Source organism: Hyperolius riggenbachi, chromosome 2 (genome assembly GCF_040937935.1).
Source record: "Hyperolius riggenbachi isolate aHypRig1 chromosome 2, aHypRig1.pri, whole genome shotgun sequence".
In the NCBI taxonomy this organism is placed as follows: Eukaryota; Metazoa; Chordata; class Amphibia; order Anura; family Hyperoliidae; genus Hyperolius; species Hyperolius riggenbachi.
The window spans coordinates 193,277,716-193,300,397 of NC_090647.1; the positions used below are offsets into that span (position 1 = coordinate 193,277,716).

General features: G+C 46.4%; 1 protein-coding gene across 1 annotated transcript in view; it reads right to left on the reverse strand.

Moving 5' to 3' along the window:
- Positions 1-12,259: 12,259 nt before the first annotated feature.
- DCT (dopachrome tautomerase) overlaps positions 12,260-22,682 on the reverse strand; it is a 43,498-nt gene continuing 33,075 nt past the window's right edge. Inside the window, exon 8 of the mRNA XM_068265249.1 lies at positions 12,260-12,535. Within this exon, the coding sequence (XP_068121350.1) occupies positions 12,354-12,535 (182 nt within the window). The 3' untranslated portion in view covers positions 12,260-12,353. The remainder of the gene's footprint in view (positions 12,536-22,682) is intronic.

A 22,682-nucleotide genomic window follows, 5' to 3' on the forward strand; every position in this document is an offset into this window, starting at 1 on the left:
CTGGAAACACTCCCCCTAGGCATAGGCCAGGCTGGTCAGGACACATGGGACAGTAAACAGAGATGTCACACCTTGTTCCAGCCCTGCTGCAGACACGACAACGTTTTATTGGGGTGCGTTGATTTGGGGCACTCGGAATGAGAAAGGCGTAGTGCCTTTCATGCAGCCGGCTAACTGCATTTTGGGGTCGGGCCACGGCACCTCCTGGATACAGGAGTTCCATAACGATGTCTTCCTGGAATTAAGGAACGCTCCAGTTCTCCCAGCCTTACTGTAGAGAGCAAAGCTGTTGTAAATACCCAATTGAATTAGATAAACAGACACTTTTTTATACCAGCGTCTGGTTTTGCGGGAAACTAAATAGGGCCCTAACATCTGGTCATTGAAGTCCACCCCTCCCATGTAAGCATTATAGTCATGGACGGCGAGGGGTTTTCAGTGACCTCAGTTGCCCGTGGAATTTGGACTGTCGTGTCTGTGTGAATGGTGGACAGAAGGTAAACGTCCCTCTTGTCCTTCCATTTCACCGCGAGCATGTCTTCTGTACACAAGGCAGCCCTCTCCCCCCGTGCAAGCCGGGTAGTAACGAGCCGTTGGGGAAAGCCCCGGTGACTAGGCCGCACGGTACCACAGCAGCGGATCCCTTCTATCTTTAAATGCTGATAGAGGGCCACACTTGTGTAGAAGTTGTCCACATAAAGATGGTACCCCTCCTGGAACAAAGGTGACACCAAGTCCCACACAACCTTTCCACTGCTCCCCAGGTAGTCAGGGCATCCGACCGGCTCCAATTTTGAGTCTTTTCCCTCATAGACCCTAAAAGCATAAGTATAGCCTGTGGCCCTTTCACAGAGCTTATACAGTTTCACCCCATACCGGGCACGCTTGCTTGGGATGTACTGTTTGATGCCAAGGCGCCCGGTAAAATGTATGAGGGATTCGTCTACACAGATGTGCTGTTCAGGGGTATAAGCATCTGCAAATTTTGATGACATGTGGTCTATGAGGGGCCGAATTTTGTGGAGCCGGTCATAAGCAGGGTGGTCACTTTGATGACAGGTTGTGTTGTCATTGAAGTGCAGGAAGCGCAGGATCATCTCAAATTGTGTCCTGGACATGACAGCAGAGAACATGGGCAGGTGATGTATTGGGCGCGTAGACCAAATAAGACCGCAATACATTCAATTTGACTAGACCCATGTTAAGGAGAAGGCCCAAAAAAGTTTTAAGTTCGGAAACTTGGAGTGGTTTCCACCAGTAAGCCTGGGCATAGTACTTATCCGGGTTGTCGGTAATGTATTGTGTGGCATAACGGTTGGTCTCAGCCACAATTAAGTTGTAGAGATCCTCGGTGAAGAACAGATGAAAAAAGTCTAGGGCCGTTCCTAGATTATCTGTCTCCACCTGGACTCCAGACTGGGCGGTGAAAGGGGGCAGTACGGGTGTGGCGGAACCAGGGTATTGCCAATTGGGATTTGCCAGTACCTCTGGAAGACTATGGGTAGTACGGGCCCGTTTTCTTGGTGGCTGCGACTCGGGTCTTAATGAACGTGCCACTGAACCAGTTTCAACTTCCATTCTGGTGCTCACCACTTCACCAGGGTCTACGGAAGTACTGGTGCTAGGTCCAGGAGATGCTGCGCTGCTGGTGTATGCCTCACCATGAAACCTCAGACCAGCGCTAGCACCACTCTGCTGCCCTTGAGGCAGATCCTGCGCCACCTGCGGTCCAGTGACATGGGGTGTGGTATGCCTGGCTCTAGCCGGGACCTCAACCTCGTTATCGCTATCGGTCAGCGAGCCACTGCTGTCCACAGGTTCGTACTCTGACCCAGAGGATTCATCCCAATTATCCTCATCCAACTGGGCCATATACCTATACACCTCATCATCGGAATACCCCTTTCTTGCCATGGTGGGCTGCTAAATTTAGGGGGTATTCCTCTGAGACTACCCAGGAAAAAGAGCACCTACCTAGCAAAAGGGAGTACTTGCGGAGCAGAAAGCTGTGGTCACTTTTTTGAAAAAAAAAAAAAATCAAAACTGATCTTTACAGTGCCACAGCTATTGTACAGTGTTTTTGCAGTGATCAGAAAAAAAAAATTCTGGTCACTGCGGTGGGGCGGGCTAAACGCAAGTGCAGGAGAACGATCAGGCCTGATCGGCAAACACTGCGTTTTTAGTGGATCCTAGTGACCCCAATATAGATCTGTGTGCGATCAGTAATGATCACTTACAGATACTATAGTACCAATGCTGATTAGCGACAGTGATCATGCTAATCAGCGACTAATTAGTGACTGTGGTGCGGTGGGCTGAGCGCTAACTGACATTAACACAGGGGCCTAGCTAACTGGCCAAACTGTTAACACTAGTGATACTAAAAACACTGTTTTTAGATCACTAGGATAGTGACCGGGGGAAGGGGGGGGTTGATCAGGGGGCAATCAAACAGCAATGGGGGCAATAAGAAACAATCACAGACAATCAGAGGGCAATCAAGGCAATTACAACACAATTAGAGCCAATAAGAGTGATTAGAGGGCAATCACAGCCAATCAGCGCAATCAAAGCCAATCACGGGGCAATCAAAGCCAATCACGAGACAATCGAAAACCAATCACGGGACAATCGAAAACCAATCACGGGACAATCGAAAACCAATCACGGGACAATCGAAAACCAATCACGGGACAATCGAAAACCAATCACGGGACAATCGAAAACCAATCACGGGACAATCGAAGACCAATCACGGGAGATTAGATGTACACAATGGCAGGGGGGTGATCTAGGGCAGGGTGGAGTGATCAGAGCCCGCAGTGACAGGTGGTGACGGCGTGATTAATAGGTGATCAGTAGGTAATTACAGGGGAGAATATATGCAAGCAATGCACTGGCGGGGGGGGGGGGGGGGTCTGTGGGCGATCTGAGGGTTCGGGTGGGTGATTGTGTGCCCACAAGGGGCAGATTAGGGTCTAATCTGATGGGTAGCAGTGACAGGGGGTGATGGGGTGATTGATAGGTGATCAGAAGGTAATTACAGGGTAGAATATATGCAAGCAATGCACTGGCAAGTTGATCAGAGGGGGTCTCAGGGCAATCTGAGGGGGTGGGCGGGTGATTGGGTGCCCAAAAGGGGCAGATTAGGGACTGATCTGATGGGTAGCAGTGACAGGGGGTGATTGATGGGTGATCAGTAGGTGTTAAGAGGAGAGAACAGATGTAAACAATGCACTTGGGAGGTGTTCTGAGGGTGGGTCTGTGGGCGATCTGAACGTGTGGGTGGGTGATCAGATGCCCGCAAGGGGCACGTTAGGGTCTAATCTGAAGGGTGACAGTGACAGGTGATGACAGGGGGTGATCAATGGGTGATTGACGGGTGATTGACGGGTGATTGACAGGTGATTACAGGGGAGAATAGCTGTATACAGTACACGGGGGGGGGGAGGTCTGGGGAGGATCTGAGGGTGTGGGGGGGGGGGGTGATCAGGGGCCCCCAGGGGCAGTTTAGGACCTGATCTAAAAGATAGTGTTGACAGATAGTGACAGGGGGTGATTGATAGGTGATTAGGGGGGTGATTGGGTGCAAACAGTGCTGTCAGGGGGTGGGCAGTGGGGGGTCTGAGCGGTGCTGTGGGCGATCAGTGTGCAGGATCAGTGTGCTTGTGTGCAGACTCACAGTGCTGCCTTCCTCTCTGGCGGTCGATCGAGCGCTGTGACCATCAGGGAGGAGGCAGCTTGTATAATACGCTTTGTTTACCTAACAAAGCGTATTATATGCTTTCTATTGGCCAGTTTAAAACGTTGCAACCCGCCGGCGCTGCTGATTGGCCGGCGGGTTGACGTCACATGTGGACGGAGCCTAATGCCGGAGATGCGCGCACACTTTGCGCGCGCGATCGCCCGCAATCCCCTCCCCCAGGACCCGACGCCATTCTGCGTTACATGGTCCTGGGGCTGCCACTTTGCCGCCGCCAATCTACAGTGGGCGATCGGCAAGTGGTTAATACCTGGAGGGAGATATGGTTGAGTGGAATAAATATCAAATGTCCCAGATAAAAATCTGGATTTGACACAAAGCAGTGTTTTAAGATCAGAAATCTCATTTAATGTTCAATTGCAGGCCTACACTACTTTACAACATCAGGAAGTGTAATCCTTCCTCCCTTCTCCCGGAGGGAGGAAGAGGGTCTTGTCCTTCAGGGAATTGAAGGATTTCAAAAGCCAGCTTACATACATTGGCCAGGAATCGAACCCAGGTCTAGTGCTTGGTAGGCAGCTCTCCTCACCACTATACCACCACCAACACTACATGCTGAAGCGAGCCTAGCAGGTACCATTATGATATATCCAATAGAAAAATTAGCTTGCTTAGGGATTTGTAGGATGTCAAAAGCAAACTCACATACATTGGCCAGGAATCGAACCCAGGCCTACCGCATAGTAGGCTGCTATCCTAACCATTATACCACCAACACAACACACTACAATGCTACATGCTGAAGCCAGCCTAGCAGGCACATTGTCCTTAATAGAGCATTATGGGGGTGAATCGAACTTCCGTAAAAGTTCGCCTACGCCGGCGAACGCGAACCACTCAAAGTTCGCCTGGAACCGTTCGCGGGCGAACCGTTCGGGCCATCTCTAGTCCCCAGTACAGCGCTGCCCTAGATTGCGCCCAAAAATGGCGGCGGTGCTGCGTGCGCCGTGCTGAAAAATGGGTGTGGCCATGACATTGTATGTGCGGAACTAGCATAATGATGTAACAGCAAGGCATAAGAAAGCAGTGTTTACGCCATGATGTGGTCAAACGAGGATTCGCATCATGGGTGTGCAGAAACTGTGGGATGCTATTTAATAGTATACCGTAACCCCAAAGCAGCAAACATAGCCAACTATGACCATTAAATAATAAATGCAGCAACAGTTACCCCAGACACCAGAAAATAAATGCAATGTGGGCAACATTTCAGCACAAAATAAACGCAATGGGCAACATGTCAGCACAAAATAAATGCAATGTGTGCAACATGTCAGCACAAAATAAACGCAATAGGCAACATGTCAGCACAAAATAAACGCAATGTGGGCAACATGTCAGCACAAAATAAACGCAATAGGCAACATGCCAGCACAAAATAAACGCAATGGGCAACATGCCAGCACAAAATAAATGCAATGTGTGCAACATGTCAGCACAAAATAAACGCAATAGGCAACATGTCAGCACAAAAACGCAATGTGGGCAACATGTCAGCACAAAATAAACGCGATGTGGGCAACATGTCAGCACAAAATAAACGCAATGTGAGCAACATGTCAGCACAAAATAAACACAATGTGAGCAACATTTCAGCACAAAATAAATGCAATGGGCAACATGCCAGCACAAAATAAACACAATGTGAGCAACATGTCAGCACAAAATAAATGCAATGTGAGCAACATGTCAGCACAAAATAAACGCAATGTGTGCAACATGTCAGCACAAAATAAACGCAATGTGAGCAACATGTCAGCACAAAATAAACGCAATAGGCAACATGCCAGCACAAAATAAACGCAATGGGCAACATGCCAGCACAAAATAAATGCAATGTGGGCAAACATGTCAGCACAAAATAAACGCAATGTGAGAAACATTTCATCACAAAATAAACAATGTGAGCAACATTTCAGCACAAAATAAACGCAATGGGCAACATGCCAGCACAAAACAAACAATGTGAGCAACATGTCAGCACAAAATAAACGCAATGTGTGCAACATGTCAGCACAAAATAAACGCAATGTGAGCAACATGTCAGCACAAAATAAACGCAACGTGAGCAACATGTCAGCACAAAATAAACGCAACGTGAGCAACATGTCAGCACAAAATAAATGCAACGTGAGCAACATTTCAGCACAAAATAAACACATCGTGAGCAACATTTCAGCACAAAATGAACGCAATGTGAGCAACATTTCAGCACAAAATAAATGCAACATTTCAGCACAAAGTAAACGCAATGTGAGCAACATTTCAGCACAAAGTAAACTCATTTTAGGCAACATGTCAGCACAAAATAAACACAATGGCCAATATGCAATTCACTTTTTCACCTGAGTTTTCTCCTAGCTGATATTTTTAAACTTAATATATAATAGCAGTGCTGGCACCACCCATCCACATGGCAGCCAGAAAGCAGTAATTCGCTGGTTTCCAATCAAATGCCACATCAGGTGACACTGCTGTCCACTGCAGTCTGGCCCACAAAGACTTCTACATTATTTTATGTATACTCCGGCCCCCCAGCAGTCTGAAGTATGTTGACCCCGGCCCTCGACCCAAAACGTTTGGGGACCCCTGCTGTAAGGGCTTGTTCACTCTGAGCACTGAGATTTTTTTTAAAACGCTAAAAACATGCAGCAGATCAAGTGTTTCTGACATTGTCAGATCTGACGATTAGCTGTATGCTTGTTACTGGTGTTATTCAGACACTATTGCAGACAAAGATCAGCAGAGCTGCCAAGCAACTGGTATTGTTTAAAAGGAAATAAATATGGCAGCCTCCATATCCCTCTCGGTTCAGGTATTGTTTAACGCACAAGTTTGCAGTGCATTGGCATGCATAGCTATTGCAGTGCAACATTCTGCATTATAAATGATGCGGACATGTCTCCCCACAACACACCCCTGTGAATGTGGCCTCTTGTGAGCTGGGACAGCTGGAGATCTTTATAATGGGCTCCTAAAGTGGATTAAAAAAAATCACTAAATTAAATATGTCCCAGACAACGTATTAAATTTCACCCAAAATTATATCCATTAGTGTACTACTACATATTTAATTGAGGCTGTATTCACAGTTGGACGTTGCATTGTAGTGCAAAGTTAAAGTCACAATGCTGCATTACAACGCAAAAAAGATGGTAACGCACATTAACCTTCCTGGCGGTAAGCCCGAGCTGAGCTCGGGCTATGCCGCCGGAAGGCACCGCTCAGGCCCCGCTGGGCCGATTTGCATAATTTTTTTTTTGCTGCACGCAGCTAGCACTTTGCTAGCTGCGTGCAGTGCCCGATCGCCGCCGCTACCCACCGATCCGCCGCTATCCCTCGCGCTGCAGCCGCCCCCCCCCCCCCAGACCCCGTGCGCTGCCTGGCCAATCAGTGCCAGGAAGCTCTATGGGGTGGATAGGAATCCCCTTTGACGTCACGACGTCGATGACGTCATCCCGCCCGTCGCCATGGCGACGGGGGAAGCCCTCCAGGAGATCCCGTTCTTTGAACGGGATCTCCTGATCGCCGATGGCGATCGGAGGGGCTGGGGGGATGCCGCTGAGCAGCGGCTATCATGTAGCGAGACTTTGTCTCGCTACATGGAAAATAAAAAAAAAAAAAAAAAGATTTGCTGCCCCCTGGCGATTTTTTAGCAAACCGCCAGGAGGGTTACTGCTGCATTACTGTTGCATACAGTAGGTACAGTAAAGCACTCCTTCAGTAGCAGCTGGACTCAGTTGATTTATACCACGTCCGCCATTAGGTTTGGTGCAATATACATCTGGTTGGTGCAAATGTCTCCTTGCCTCCTTGGTGTCCCCACTATGTATTGTCCACAGGATTAACAGATAGCACTTTGTGCAATTTGGCCTGACAAAGGGCCTTGTGTGGCCGAATCGAGCGTGTCGTTGCCTCTTTAATTGCATTAAGTCTACGACAAAAACTCCTATTGCTATTCTGTATTGGATGAGTCTGCAAGGAACCTCTTACAGAGATATTTTTAAAGAATCTTTTTTTCAAATTTTGTGTCAAAGTTATTTGATATTTTTTGTACCCAGAAAGATCTGGTTTAGATTTTTCTCTATGACCCTTTCTATACATATGAAGTCTGTGAATGGGTGAAGTGGATGACCCGAAAAAGGATTGAAAAGGTTTTTCTCTTTTTATTCTGTGTAGTAAAAAAAAAAAAAAAAAAAAGCATTCCTCCCAACTATAATAATACGGTACAGTAAAGCATACAGGCAATGAAAAGTATGCTTTCCTGTACCTGGTAACATGTGCGTTTAGAAAAGAACTCATTGCAAGCAGTGAGTTACCATAACGCTACATGTTACAATGCGACGCTAACATAGCATTGTGAACATCCAATAGGATTAGCATTGCAGTGCAGTAACCTGCGTTATAAGAGTTTAACACAGCTCTGCAAAGTCCCACTGTAAGGCCAGAAACCCACTGGGAGCGCTTTGTAAGCGTGAGTGATTTAAAAAAAGCTCTTGGTAATGCAATGCTATGGGGGATTTTTATAAAATCACATCACTCAAGTGGGATCACACCCATAGCATTACATTAGCTAGAGCTTTTCAAATCACAAACCGCTCAGAAAAGCTCTCCTAGTGGGTTTCTAGCCTGAATGAGGGCCTTAGTGATTTTTAATTCACTTTAGGTACACTTGCAGGTGAACATCCACTTAAGGCCTCTTTCACACTGAAAAAAAGAGATGCGTTTTAACTGATTAGTTGTTCCATAGCAGTGCATTGTGAAAAAGCTTAATCTAATGGGAACTGAGCTATAGGGAAACATGGACATTTCTTTGCACATCAGTTGTCCTTTCAGTTATAACAGACAACTGATTCAGTGTCAGTGGCAGACACAGCCAGCAGTAGGCCCCTGTGAAAATTGTAATTGTGGGCCCCCTACGACCTGTGGCGCGCATAGCGCGCCGCGGCAAAATATGGGCAAGGCTACAAACTGCAAAAAATAGGTGTGGATAGAACCTGCGGCGCGTAGGGCGTGGCAATGAGCTAACTGTAACTTAAAGCGAACCCGGGGTGAGGGTTTATTTCCTTTTAAACAATACTAGTTGCCTGGCGGCCCTGCTGATCTATTTGGCTGCAGTAATAAACTGAATTACACCAGCAACAAGCATGCAGCTAATCTTCTCAGTTCTGACAATATTGTCAGAAACCCCTGACCTGCTGCATGCTTGTTCAGGGTCTATGGTTTAAAGAATAAGAGGCAGAGGACCAGCACGGCAGCCAGGCAACTGGTATTGCTTAAAAGGAGAGAAATATGGCAGCCTCAAGATTATGCTCACCTCAGGTTCCCTTGAAAAGTGCAACGCAAAGACAGTGGGCCCAAGTTTTGGTGACCCTTTCCCCAGAAAATTCACATAATTGTGCAGGTTTTCTCAAGAAAATACACGTCGGCAGATATGCCCAGAAAATACATGCAATCATGTCGGCAGATATGCCCAGAAAATACGTGCAATCATGTGGCAGACCTGCCCAGAACATACACCTGCTAATATAAATAAAAAAACAAAAACATTTACTCACCTGCAGCAGCAGACCTCCTGTCCCAGCCTCCATCCGGCGCGCAGCTCCCATGGGTGGTTGGGTGGATAGGTAGCCTGGTGGGTGGGTAGCCTGGTGGGTAGGTAGCCCGGTAGGTAAGTAGCCTGGTGGGTGGGTGGGTAGGTAGCCTGGTGGGTGGGTAGCCGGGTGGGTAGGTAGCCTGGTGGGTGGGTTGGTAACTAGCCCGGTAGGTAGCAGGGTGGGTGGTTAGGTAGCCGGGTGGGTGGTTAGGTAGGTAGCTGGGTGGTAAGGTAGGTAGCCGGGTGGGTAGGTAGGAAGCCTGGTGGGTGGGTAGGTAGGAAGCCTGGTGGGTAGGTAGCTGGGTGGGTAGGTGGGTAGGTAGGAAGCCTGGTGGGTGGTTAGGTAGGTAGGAAGCCTGGTGGGTGGGTAGGCAGGTAGCCCTTTGAGTAGCTATCCGGGTGGGGGGCCCCGACTCCTATCCTCCCTCACCTTCGGGGCCCCCTCCCGATATGCGCGGCGGGAGAGCGGCAAATACAGGAAGTCTTCAGGGCTCTCCAGGCAGACGCTAGAGGCTCAGCCGCTTGGTCTCCAATATGTCTCCAACTCTGTCGACATATTGGAGACCAAGCGGCTGAGCCCTCTAGCGCATGCCTGGAGACCCGGATTTGCCGCTCTCCCGCCGTGCATACCGGGAGGGAGACCCCCCCGAGGTGAGGGAGGATAGGAGTCAGGGGCCCCCGGGGGAAAAAAATAAATATATATAAAAAAAACAACTTAATGGGCCCCTGAAGAAAACGGAACGGGCCGTATGTCCGCCACTGTTCAGTGTGAATAGATGGGTCCTTTCACACTTAATCAATTGCTCTCAGTTATAACTGAAAGGACAACTGATTTTCAAAGTAATGTCCATAAGGACCAGAGCATTTTAGGTGCGGGAAGGGGGGGGCAGGCACATTTAGAGGGTCAGGCAGCCGGATCCCTAGTGTATATAGCTAGCCATCGGTGTCTCCAGTATAGCCAGGTATTGGTCGGTGATCATAGTTATCAGGAACTAATCACCGTGACTCCTGATCACTGAAGAGAGATGTCCTTCCTCCTGTGCAGCACTGATGCAGTGCTGACTCCCTTAAACATCTGCAGATGGCAATATTTACCTCTGAGATCCAGCGCAGATGCAATACCAGCTTCCCCCTGCGGCGGAAACCTCCAAGTCCAATCAGTTCCACTCTATTGTGGAGGCTTCTCACACCTGCGCAGGGCTCAGCTACTTCGCTGGAGCCCGAGGGGGAAGCTGGTACTGTGCCTGATATCTGTAAATATTGCCGTGTGCTGCAGGAGCTACTGCTTGCCACTGGATTTTCAGGGGTGCCAGCACTGACTCAGGAGTATGAAAGAAGCCTTATTAGGATCCAGAGGTTTTCCCTTCCTGAGGTACCCCATAGGGGCACTTTTTTCCCTTACAGGTTTTCTTTAAATTTGTATAACTTAAGTTTGCAGCCAAGAATGTTCCTCTTCACCTGCATGCGCAATGAGCGGCCAAGAGCAGGAGTTTGATTATATTTTTGATGATATTTCTGGAATGCATAGGGCTGAACTGAAAGGATTGAATATTACTCCAAACAGGGAACCTTCCATACATCACCGCTAACAGCTTTTATTGCTGTACTAGTTACCTAAGCCCATTTGAAAATGGGCTCTAGGTCTGTCATTAGCGTGCGCACACACCCGCCGGTCATGCGCGCTCCTGCCTGCCAGTCGCACACACCTGCTGGTCACGCGCGCTCCTGCCTGCCAGTCGCGCACACCCACCCGCTCGGCCAGCTGCCCCTCCACCCTGTCCTAACTGCTGTCGGTGCTTGACATGCGCAGTAGCACAAAAGCACTGACACTTGTTTTATTATTAGGTAGGATGTGAGGATTTCAGCTCTCTTCCTGCTGAAATTAATTCTGGACAGGAAGTGAGGAAAAATCTTCCAAGTCACTTATGGGCATACATTTGAAAAAAAAAATGTTTTTTTAAAAAAAGGTGCAGGATAGCAGTAGTAGAATGTCAGTAAATTTACAGTTATTCTACGACTTTATATAGTAAAATATTGGTAATGTTTTACCATGTCCTACTCTATCAAATAACCCTACACTGGTGGTCCCAAACAAAAATCTAATATGCCTTATTCACAAAGTAATAAAGCAGTATAATCCTAAAGCAATAGCAAATCTCTAATTTTTTTACGAACAGGTGTATAACCTTCAAAAGAGCCGACCACTACCCAACTCACCTCCTCAATTAAGTCCTTTTTAGACCATCGAATTGCCCTCTATCAAAACACCAGTTAAACAATCTTTTCCCCAGAAGTATCAAAGTAATCAAACAAAACTCTGTAAAGCTCCAGGGCCAGATGGCTTCAGCAACGAATATTACAAGATTTTTGCTGAAGAACTGGTTCCTCATCTATCCAACTTATTTAATAGCTTTGCAACAGGAATGCCTATACCTAAAATATACCTAGAACCCTCAATTGTTATTCCCAAGCTAGGAAAAGACTAATAAGCACAACCAACTACAGACCTAGCTCACTACTAAACACTGATACAAAACGGTTTGCCAAGATGATTGCTAGCAGATTGATGCCCATCACACCCTCACTCCTTTCCTATGACCAAGTTTGTTTTACCCAAGGTCGACAAGCCAGTGACGGAACCAGACGCATGCTGAACCTATTGAGGTACTCTGAACTGTCAGGAAGCCTCTGTTCCTAGCTCTGAATGGAGAGAAGCCAAATTGGTTCTGCTCATTTGCCACCCATACATTAAATATGACCACCACTTTTTCCACCAGCCATGTTTTTTCAGGTTTGAATTGATTGGTTACTTAAGGATAACAAAATGCTTGCATTAAAACGCTTCAAAAGTGAACCCAGTTAAAGTAGAAAAACAAAAAACATACCAATAGTGAAAAGGATGTAGTTAAACAGTATGTTTGTTTTATTATTTTTACACTGGCAATACAAAAAAAATACATTTTAGAGAAACAGATTAGGCAGGCCAGAGTCCCTCTATGCCTCTTCTGTATATTTTGTGGTGTTGTATCTTGCATTCATGAGTGGTTCAAAGCCTTGTCGATGTTTTCTGTGTACGAAGAGCATAAGGAGTACTAGCACAACAAGCAAGGCAATAAGTACTCCTCCGACAGTGGATGCCACAAGGACTGCAGCTGCACGATTGTCTGCATCAGAAGCTGTACAGGAAAAAAAGCAGTGTTACAATTGGTTGTAGGAGTCAACACCAGTTTTAGCATTTCTGTAGACATTTCAAGTCTCTGGAGTTTAGGATTTTGGCAATAAGAAGGGATGTTCATTGAGATGCTAACAATTTTGAATTGAGGCCAGGGGCATAACTAGAAATCCCTGGGCCCACCTGTGAAACGTTGGATGGGGCCCCCTCTCCAACCGAGCCAATGCAGTCATTAGAACAATTGTGCAGAGAACAATGTTTTTTCCCTCCGTGCCCTTAGTTGTCAGTCTCTGGACAGGGAAAAGAAACTTCTACCCCCACGGGACCCCATGCAGCTTATGGGGCCCCCTGAAGCTGAATCCTTTGCAGGGTCTATGTTTACGCCCTGATTGATGCAAATTGAAACAGCTTTGCAATATTTGAATTGCAGCTGCTGATTTTTGAGTTGCATACATCTGCACACAATCAGCATAAATTTTGCAGCAAGTCACTGATCATCCCTAGTAATAAGCTGGCAAAGCACATAGTCTAAAATCTTTACTCAAGATTGGCATGAAGGTATTAGTCAAAGCCACATGTAGACTTACATCACACCATTGAATACCACAGAGTCACTATATTTATAAGTCCAGTTATACCAATTAGTAACAAACTTGGAAGGTTGTTGGGGGAGGGGCAGATCCATCTTAATTTATCCATGTCAAAGATTACGATTTTTGTTCATTCAGTGTTATCCATTTAGGATTACAATTAGTAATAGATAAGTGGTATGGAATTTGCTTGATGTCACTAAAGGTGGCCACACACACACACTATACAATAAAATGATCCGATTTTACGGCAATTCGATAAAACGATCGGCTCCCCCCCCCCCCCCCCCCCAAAAAAAAAAAAAAAGTTTTCATTCAACTGGAAAATCCAATCGGAGATCCGTTTTTTTCTATTTAAATTGATCCGGAATGACAGATATTTCTCTTCAATCTCCACTAAAGATTGTATGGTGTGTGTTAGATTGTTAATTTAATACACACCCTAGCAATTCTCTGATTTTCCAATCATTTTTATCATAATTGGGGACAAAATTGAACCTACATGTGTGGTACATTGGTCATATTTTTGAAATGTTAGTCAGAAAAATTTATCGCAATTCTTAAATTGAACAGATATTTAAAAGATTGTATGGTGTGTGGCCACCTTTAGGTTTACCCGAGTGCAACACTCAAATGTTTGATCAGATTTCAGCAGACTATCACACCTTTGCCACTGCTAGCCCTGTACAGCAACAGCTAAATGCTATGCAGTCGATGGTGCACCACCATTTTTTTTTTTTTATTATTTTTTTTTTAACAATTACCTTTCCCAATCAGCATGTTCTCCATATTAATAAAAAAAAATCATGCTTTTAACCTCTTGAGGACTGCAGGGCTAAACCCCCTAGTGACCAGGCCATTTTTAGTAAAATTGGCCACTGCAGCTCTAAGGCCAAGCTGCAGGGCTGCACAACAGCACACAAGTGATTCTCCCACCCCCTTTTCTCCCCACCAACAGAGCTCTCTGTTGGTGGGGTCTGATCTCTCCCCTCTTTTTTTATTTTTTTATTTTAAACTTTCTTTAAACTCCTTCCCTCCCTCCCCACTGCCAGCCAATTAGGCTTCTGCCTATGAGAGACGATCGCTCTCTTGTCCGCCAGGGGTGTCCCCAGTGCAGCTGCTGATTGCAGCGCTGCACAGTGTAAATAGACGGCGATCACGGCGTCTAACAGTCCCCCGAGCAGTAATAGCCGCTCGGAGACTGAAGGCGGGGCGGAGCTCCGCCCCCAAGCAGGAGATGCGCACGCAACGTGTGCGCGATCTCCTGCATTAGCTGGCCGCAGGACTTTATGCCAATCGGCGTTAGGCGGTCCTGGGGCTGCCGCCGCGGCCACGCCCTTCGGAGTGACGGTCAGAAAGAGGTTAATAAATTTTTGCCAAGGTTTTTCTCATCATTGAGGCCTCTTTCACAGTGCGACATTAAAGTCACACATTAGAAAATGTTTCAACGCAGACCAACGCACAGCAATACTAAGTCGTGCGTCATTCACCGTGCACACGCTGCATTTTTGTGCAACGTGTATAGTTATTACAAAGTGCTGCATGCTGTGCGTTATTAGCTGCGTTGGACTGTTTGCACATGCTCAATAATGACTTGGAAGCATACTTTTCATTGCCTGTATGCAACGATAACAGGGCATTAAGTTGCGTTGCGACTTTAACGTTGCATCAAAACATAACGTCCTACTGTGAAAGAGGCCTCAGTGTATTAAGAATGTTGTGTATGGTTAGATGGAGACTCGTCTCCCTTTCCTAGTGACTAGAGGTAGACCAGCACATGCAAATGTTATGTTCGTTTTGTGAACATATGCAGTTTAAAAATGTACAGATCAAAGGCAGCTGTTGCAGCATTTCAACCTGCATACATTTGATATACCATAAAAACATCCATTAAGAATACCATGCATCTCATTGCTCATCTGTACTAGTGCATGAAACCCCAACGACACCATTGGACAACCTAATAACTGCATCACACCAACACCGTTAGACTAGATCAGTTTCCAAAGGTGTAACAAGAATAAACCAGGTAAATGTTACGGTAATAGTTAGTAGCAACACAGTTAGGATGCCAAACCTGTTCGCAATGGCCATTAGTGTGCTGTACTGTATTTAAATGCGTAGTAGTCTCCTGAGTGACTGTAAGGCGTGTGTTATGAAGTCTCCCATTTTACTGTGTGTCAGCTTGTGTTGTATGACTACAATTTAGGCTGAACTCGTCTTTGCACTGTACCGTGGACTATGTGCACTGCAGCAAAATACCCAGCAAGTGTGCTCATTCCTGGTTTACTACAAGCAAAAGCATTGTAAATATGAAATAGCCAATGGTTCAAGTCAAAGTTAAACCACAATTCGACTGTAGTAGTATTTTCCACCACTACCAATTTTCCACCGCTCAAATACATTGCAAACTGTACGAAGGATTACATTTACAATCTGTCTGAAGATGCCTCCTATGCACAATGCAGTTTGAAGGGAGGAGCTACAAATTACATTTGTCATAGGGTAAGTTTCCACTAACGTGAATTCGCATGTGTTCCCCGCATGCAAGATCCGCATAACCAATACAAGTAATTGAGCCTGTGTCTACTTGTCAGGAAAACAGTGTTTTCTTGTGCAGGAAAATTCTGCACAGATGAGCCATCCGAATTCGGACACCGCGCGCAACGCATGCGATTTGCATACATCGTATTTAATAGGTAAATCGCATGCGGTTGTGGTATGCGAATTTTCATGTGAATTTGCATACGATTTCGCAAACAATGGTAAAGCAAAAACTGCCATGGTTAAATTCGCATAGTCATCCATGCAAAATCGTATGCGAAGTCGCATGAAAATTCGCATACAACCGCATGCAAATTTTGCATCCGCATGCAAATTTTTTCCAAGGCGATTCCCACCACACAAGTGGAAACGTACCCATAAGGGTTAGGACAGCCACCAACTCACAACTAGAGAGGCAAGTGGTCAGCTTTCCAGAAGATGTATGCTGAACTGAGTAGTCACATGGCCAGACTTGTGCTCTGATGGGAGTTACTCAGATTTTACTTCAGAACACAGTATTATCCAGTGTAGTTTGGGATAAAAAAAAACAAAACAAAAAAAAAACCAGACAAACATTTACTGCGCATTCATCAACTTTAATAACAATTACAAACAGTATTTTATAGAATTATGATAGATCCCTTTGATAAATGTAAATATAATCCCTTTATGTAATGACAATGTTGCTGAATGGTTTACAAGTTTTCAGCAACAAATAGTCTGCCCCAAAATGTAAGCTCAGTTCCAGCAAACTTTATCAGGCACCACTTCAGAATCTGCTCCTACTTTAGACTCAGGCTGAGGTGTTTTCTTGGGATGTTTTTGTCCTAAGAGCAGAAGAGATAAGGCATCAATAAGAACCCGAAACATTTCTAATAAATGCAACCCAATAGTGATCCATGAAAAATGGGTTTACTTTATTTCTAATGCCAACATCAAGAAATCCTAGCAGAAGGAGAAAAAAAAAAAAAAAAGTGCGTTTGCGAATGACTGTCTTAGAACAAAGTATGACGATTCTACATTCCTTCATGTTGCCAACTACTTAGCAAAAGCGAGTGGCTAGAAAGGATTACATCTAATAAGGGTTCTTAAAACGCAGCCCAAGTTTCACGGAGCACCATTAGGGTTTAGAAACCTAAAAGATGTTAGGGGAAAGGTCATTGTAGCCATAACACTGCTCCCCAATTGTGATCTAAATAAAAATTTTAACTAGCCACCACTAAAGTCATGGTCTATCTAGAAAAAAGCAGCATTGATGAATTCTAACTGCAACAAAATAAAATTCAGAACTCTATGGTGACGCTTTTACAGAGTAATGCAGGGTATCTTGGTGTAAATTACATCTAAGGGCTGAGAGACACCAGAAAAGCTCTCCAAACGCTAGAGGTTTCAAAAGCTCTTCCCATGGTTTTGTTTTTTTTACAAAACCTCCTCGCTCCAGTGTGCATAGACACATAGGATAACATTAGCAGGAGGTTTCATAAACTTAGGCTGGTTTCACAGTGGGACGTTACAGGCGCACGTTACAGGCTGCTCTAACGCACAGCAATGAAAAATCAATGGGCTGTTGCAGTGCCCACAATGCGTTACATAGTAACGCTGCGCCACCAGACAACGTACTGCATGCAGTACTTTCTAAGCAGCAGAGCTGCGTTAGACTGCTTGCACATGCTCAGTAACGTTGGGGAGGAGCAGAGAGCGGCCAGACACATGGCTAATTAATATTCACTGCACTCAGTGACGTGCAGTGTTTACTTCCTGGAGCGGCCGCTCTGTGCAGTGATTGGCCGGCGGGACCACGTGATGCCGCATGCGCACAAGAGTACGCATCACGGACGCCAGAGTGAGCTGCACAACGCGGCTCACTCTGACGTCCAAAGCAGGGAGCACCAGGCGTTGCGTTAGGGGCACGTTATGCGACCATAACGTCCCCTAAAACGCAACGTCCTGGTGTGAAACTAGCCTTAACGCTCAGAAAACTTTTGTGCACCAGGCCTAAGGTATAAACGACATTAAGATACATTAATGCTCCTCAATGTCACATCTCCTTGCTCTAGGATAACGACAGTCAGGAAAGAACATTAACCCATGATCGCAAGGTTTTTGAAGTTGCAGTAAGCACATTAAAAAAAGTGTGGACTTCGCTCCCATCAGGGCCAGGTTCACAATTTAGGAGCCAATAAGCAGAAAACAAGCTAGTGCTGTAAAACCCACCCCCATAAGATGAGGGGTGTCACACAAATCTGCTGAAATACTGGGACTAAGGGCCCTATTCCACTAGCAATTGCGCCAAATGCTAGCGATTGCAATTCAGCAAAGTTCCAAAATCTCCCAGCGATTGCGATTTTGCTAGGCAATGCATAGCAAAATTGCGGCAAAAATCACTCCACGGCGCGATTGAGTAAAAAAAGAATCGCGGTAGTTGAAATTACCTACCGCGATTCCTATGTTATTTGGCAAACCGTAGCGATTTAAAAATCACTAGCGGTTTGCGATTTAGCAATCAAGCACAAAAACACTATGTGCTTGAGATTTGTAGTGTGAACTAGGCCTTATCCAGACAGAGTTATGGCACAGTTCTGTACGCAAAACACCAATAGTCACACCTCTGCATGTTGTAAGCTTGCCAGAGCTTCAAAAGAGGAATTCCCTCCCCACTGATACATCTGTACTTCCTCACAGTTGATTCTACAAGCATGACAGGTGAACTCAGACTAACCCTGAGATCCATATTTGGCATGCTCACGTTGCCCAGAAAACCATCAATTATGCAAAGTGAACCTTTTTGTCAGGAATTAGTACAGCCAGTCTGACACATTAAGGGGCCCATTGAGAGTTTTGCCGAAATCGCCAGCAAAATGCTCAAACGCTAGCGCTTTTTAACCACATAACGACCGCCCCCAGCCGATGGGCGGCGGCAAAGTCTGGGCCCAAACGACCGCAATACGCCCATCGGCGGGGGCGGCTGCGGGAGTGGCTATGCGGCGATCGCGTCATTCGTGACGCGATCAGCCGCCGGGGACTGGCTCCGCCCCCCGTTCGCCGTAACCCGCCGGCCGTTCGGAAGCGCCGGCGGGTTACTGGCATCCGGATCACCGCTGCAACAGTGTATAATAGGCTTTGTAATGTATACAAAGCCTATTATACTGGCTGCCTCCTGCCCTGGTGGTCCCAGTGTCCGAGGGACCACCAGGGCAGGCTGCAGCCACCCTAGTCTGCACCAAACACACTGATTTCCCCCCCCCCTGCCCCCTGATCGCCCACAGCACCCCTCAGACCCCCCCCTGCCCACCCCCCAGACCACTGTTTGCACCCAGTCACCCTCCTAATCACCCATCAATCACTCCCTGTCACTATCTGTCAACGCTATTTTTTTTTTAAGTCCCTAATCTGCCCCCTACTCCCTCCTGATCACCCCCCCACCCCTCAGATTCTCCCCAGACCCCCCCCAGACCCCCCCCCCCCCGTGTACTGTATGCATCTATCCCCCCTGATCACCTGTCAATCACCTGTCAATCACCTGTCAATCACCCGTCAATCACCCGTCAATCACCCGTCAATCACCCGTCAATCACCCGTCAATCACCCGTCAATCACCCGTCAATCACCCGTCAATCACCCGTCAATCACCCGTCAATCACCCCCTGTCACTGCCACCCATCAATCAGCCCCTGATCTGCCCCTTGCGGGCAATCTGATCACCCCCCCACACCAATAGATCGCCCGCAGATCCGACATCAGATCACCTCCCAAATCCATTGTTTACATCTATTCTCTCCTCTAAACACCCACTAATTACCCATCAATCACCCCCTATCACCACCTGTCACTGTTACCCATCAGATTAGACCCTAATCTGCCCCTTGCGGGCACCCAATCACCTGCCCACACGCTCAGATTGCCCTCAGACCCCCCCCTTATCAATTCGCCCGTGCAATATTTACATCTGTTCTCCCCTGTAATAACCCACTGATTACCTGTCAATCACCCATCAATCACCCCCTGTCACTGCCACCCATCAATCACCCCCTGTCACTGCCACCCATCAATCAGCCCCTAACCTGCCCCTTGCGGGCAATCTGATCACCCACCCACACCAATAGATCGCCCGCAGATCCGACATCAGATCACCTCCCAAATCCATTGTTTACATCTATTCTCTCCTCTAAACACCCACTAATTACCCATCAATCACCCCCTATCACCACCTGTCACTGTTACCCATCAGATTAGACCCTAATCTGCCCCTTGCGGGCACCCAATCACCTGCCCACACGCTCAGATTGCCCTCAGACCCCCCCCTTATCAATTCGCCCGTGCAATATTTACATCTGTTCTCCCCTGTAATAACCCACTGATTACCTGTCAATCACCCATCAATCACCCCCTGTCACTGCCACCCATCAATCACCCCCTGTCACTGCCACCCATCAATCAGCCCCTAACCTGCCCCTTGCGGGCAATCTGATCACCCACCCACACCAATAGATCGCCCGCAGATCCGACATCAGATCACCTCCCAAATCCATTGTTTACATCTATTCTCTCCTCTAAACACCCACTAATTACCCATCAATCACCCCCTATCACCACCTGTCACTGTTACCCATCAGATTAGACCCTAATCTGCCCCTTGCGGGCACCCAATCACCCGCCCACACCTCAGAACGCCCTCAGACCCCAGCCCTGATCACCTCGCCAGTGCATTGCTTGCATCTATTTCCCCCCTCTAATCACACCTTGAGACACCCATCAATCACCTCCTGTCACCCCCTAGCACACCTACCCATCAGATCAGGCCCTAATTTGCCCCGTGTGGGCTCCTGATCACTCGGCCAAACCCTCAGATCCCCCTCAGACCCCCTTCCGATCACCTCCCCAGTGCATTGATTGCATCTATTTTCCCCTCTAACCGCCCCCTGAGACACCCATCAATCACCTCCTGTCACCCCCCTAGCACTCCTATCCATCAGATCAGGCCCAATACATCCTGTCATCTAAGAGGCCACCCTGCTTATGACCGATTCCACAAAATTTGCCCCCTCATAGACCACCTGTCATCAAAATTTGCAGATGCTTATACCCCTGAACAGTCATTTTGAGAAATTTGGTTTCCAGACTACTCACAGTTTTGGGCCCGTAAAATGCCAGGGCAGTATAGGAACCCCACAAGTGACCCCATTTTAGAAAGAAGACACCCCAAGGTATTCTGTTAGGTGTATGATGAGTTCATAGAATATTTTATTTTTTGTCAAAAGTTAGCGGAAATTGGATTGTTATTGTTTTTTTCACAAAGTGTCATTTTTCACTAACTTGTGAGAAAAAATAAAATCTTCTATGAACTCACCATACCCCTAACGGAATACCTTGGGGTGTCTTCTTTCTAAAATGGGGTCACTTGTGGGGTTCCTATACTGCCCTGGCATTTTAGGGGCCCTAAACCGTGAGGAGTAGTCTAGAAAACAAATGCCTCAAAATGACCTGTGAATAGGACGTTGGGCCCCTTAGCGCACCTAGGCTGCAAAAAAGTGTCACACATGTGGTATCGCCATACTCAGGAGAAGTAGTATAATGTGTTTTGTGGTGTATTTTTACACATACCCATGCTGGGTGGGAGAAATCTCTCTGTAAATGGACAATTGTGTGTAAAAAAAATCAAAAATGTGTCATTTACAGAGATATTTCTCCCACCCAGCATGGTTATATGTAAAAATACACCACAAAACACATTATACTACTTCTTCTGAGTACGGCGATACCACATGTGTGACACTTTTTTGCAGCCTAACTGTGCTAAGGGGCCCAAAGTCCAATGAGTACCTTTAGGATTTCACAGGTCATTTTGAGACATTTGGGTTCAAGACTACTCCTCACGGTTTAGGGCCCCTAAAATGCCAGGGCAGTATAGGAACCCCACAAGTGACCCCATTTTAGAAAGAAGACACCCCAAGGTATTCTTTTAGGTGTATGATGAGTTCATAGAAGATTTTATTTTTTGTCACAAGTTAGCGGAAATTGATATGTATTGTTTTTTTTTTCACAAAGTGTCATTTTCCGCTAACTTGTGACAAAAAAAAAATCTTCTATGAACTCACCATACTCCTAACAGAATACCTTGGGGTGTCTTCTTTCTAAAATGGGGTCACTTGTGGGGTTCCTATACTGCCCTGGCATTTTAGGGGCCCTAAACCGTGAGGAGTAGTCTAGAATCCAAATGCCTCAAAATGACCTGTGAATAGGACGTTAGGCCCCTTAGCGCACCTAGGTTGCAAAAAAGTGTCACGCATGTGGTATCGCCGTACTCAGAAGTAGTATAATGTGTTTTGGGGTGTATTTTTATACATACCCATGCTGGGTGGGAGAAATCTCTCTGTAAATGGACAATTGTGTGTAAAAAAAATCAAATAATTGTCATTTACAGAGATATTTCTCCCACCCAGCATGGGTATGTGTAAAAATACACCCCAAAACACATTATACTACTTCTCCTGAGTACGGCGGTACCACATGTGTGGCACTTTTTTGCACCCCAAGTGCGCTAAGGGGCCCAAAGTCCAATGAGTACCTTTAGGATTTCACAGGTCATTTTGCCACATTTGGTTTCAAGACTACTCCTCACGGTTTAGGGCCCCTAAAATGCCAGGGCAGTATAGGAACCCCACAAATGACTCCATTTTAGAAAGAAGACACCCCAAGGTATTCCGTTAGGAGAATGGCGAGTTCATAGAAGATTTTATTTTTTGTCACAAGTTAGCGGAAAATGACACTTTGTGAAAAAAAACAATTACAATCAATTTCCGCTAACTTGTGACAAAAAAAAAAAATCTTCTATGAACTCACCATACATCTAACGGAATACCTTGGGGTGTCTTCTTTCTAAAATGGGGTAATTTGTGGGGTTCCTATACTGTCCTGGCATTTTAGGGGCCCTAAACCGTGAGGAGTAGTCTTGAAACGAAATTTCTCAAAATGACCTGTGAAATCCTAAAGGTACTCATTGGACTTTGGGCCCCTTAG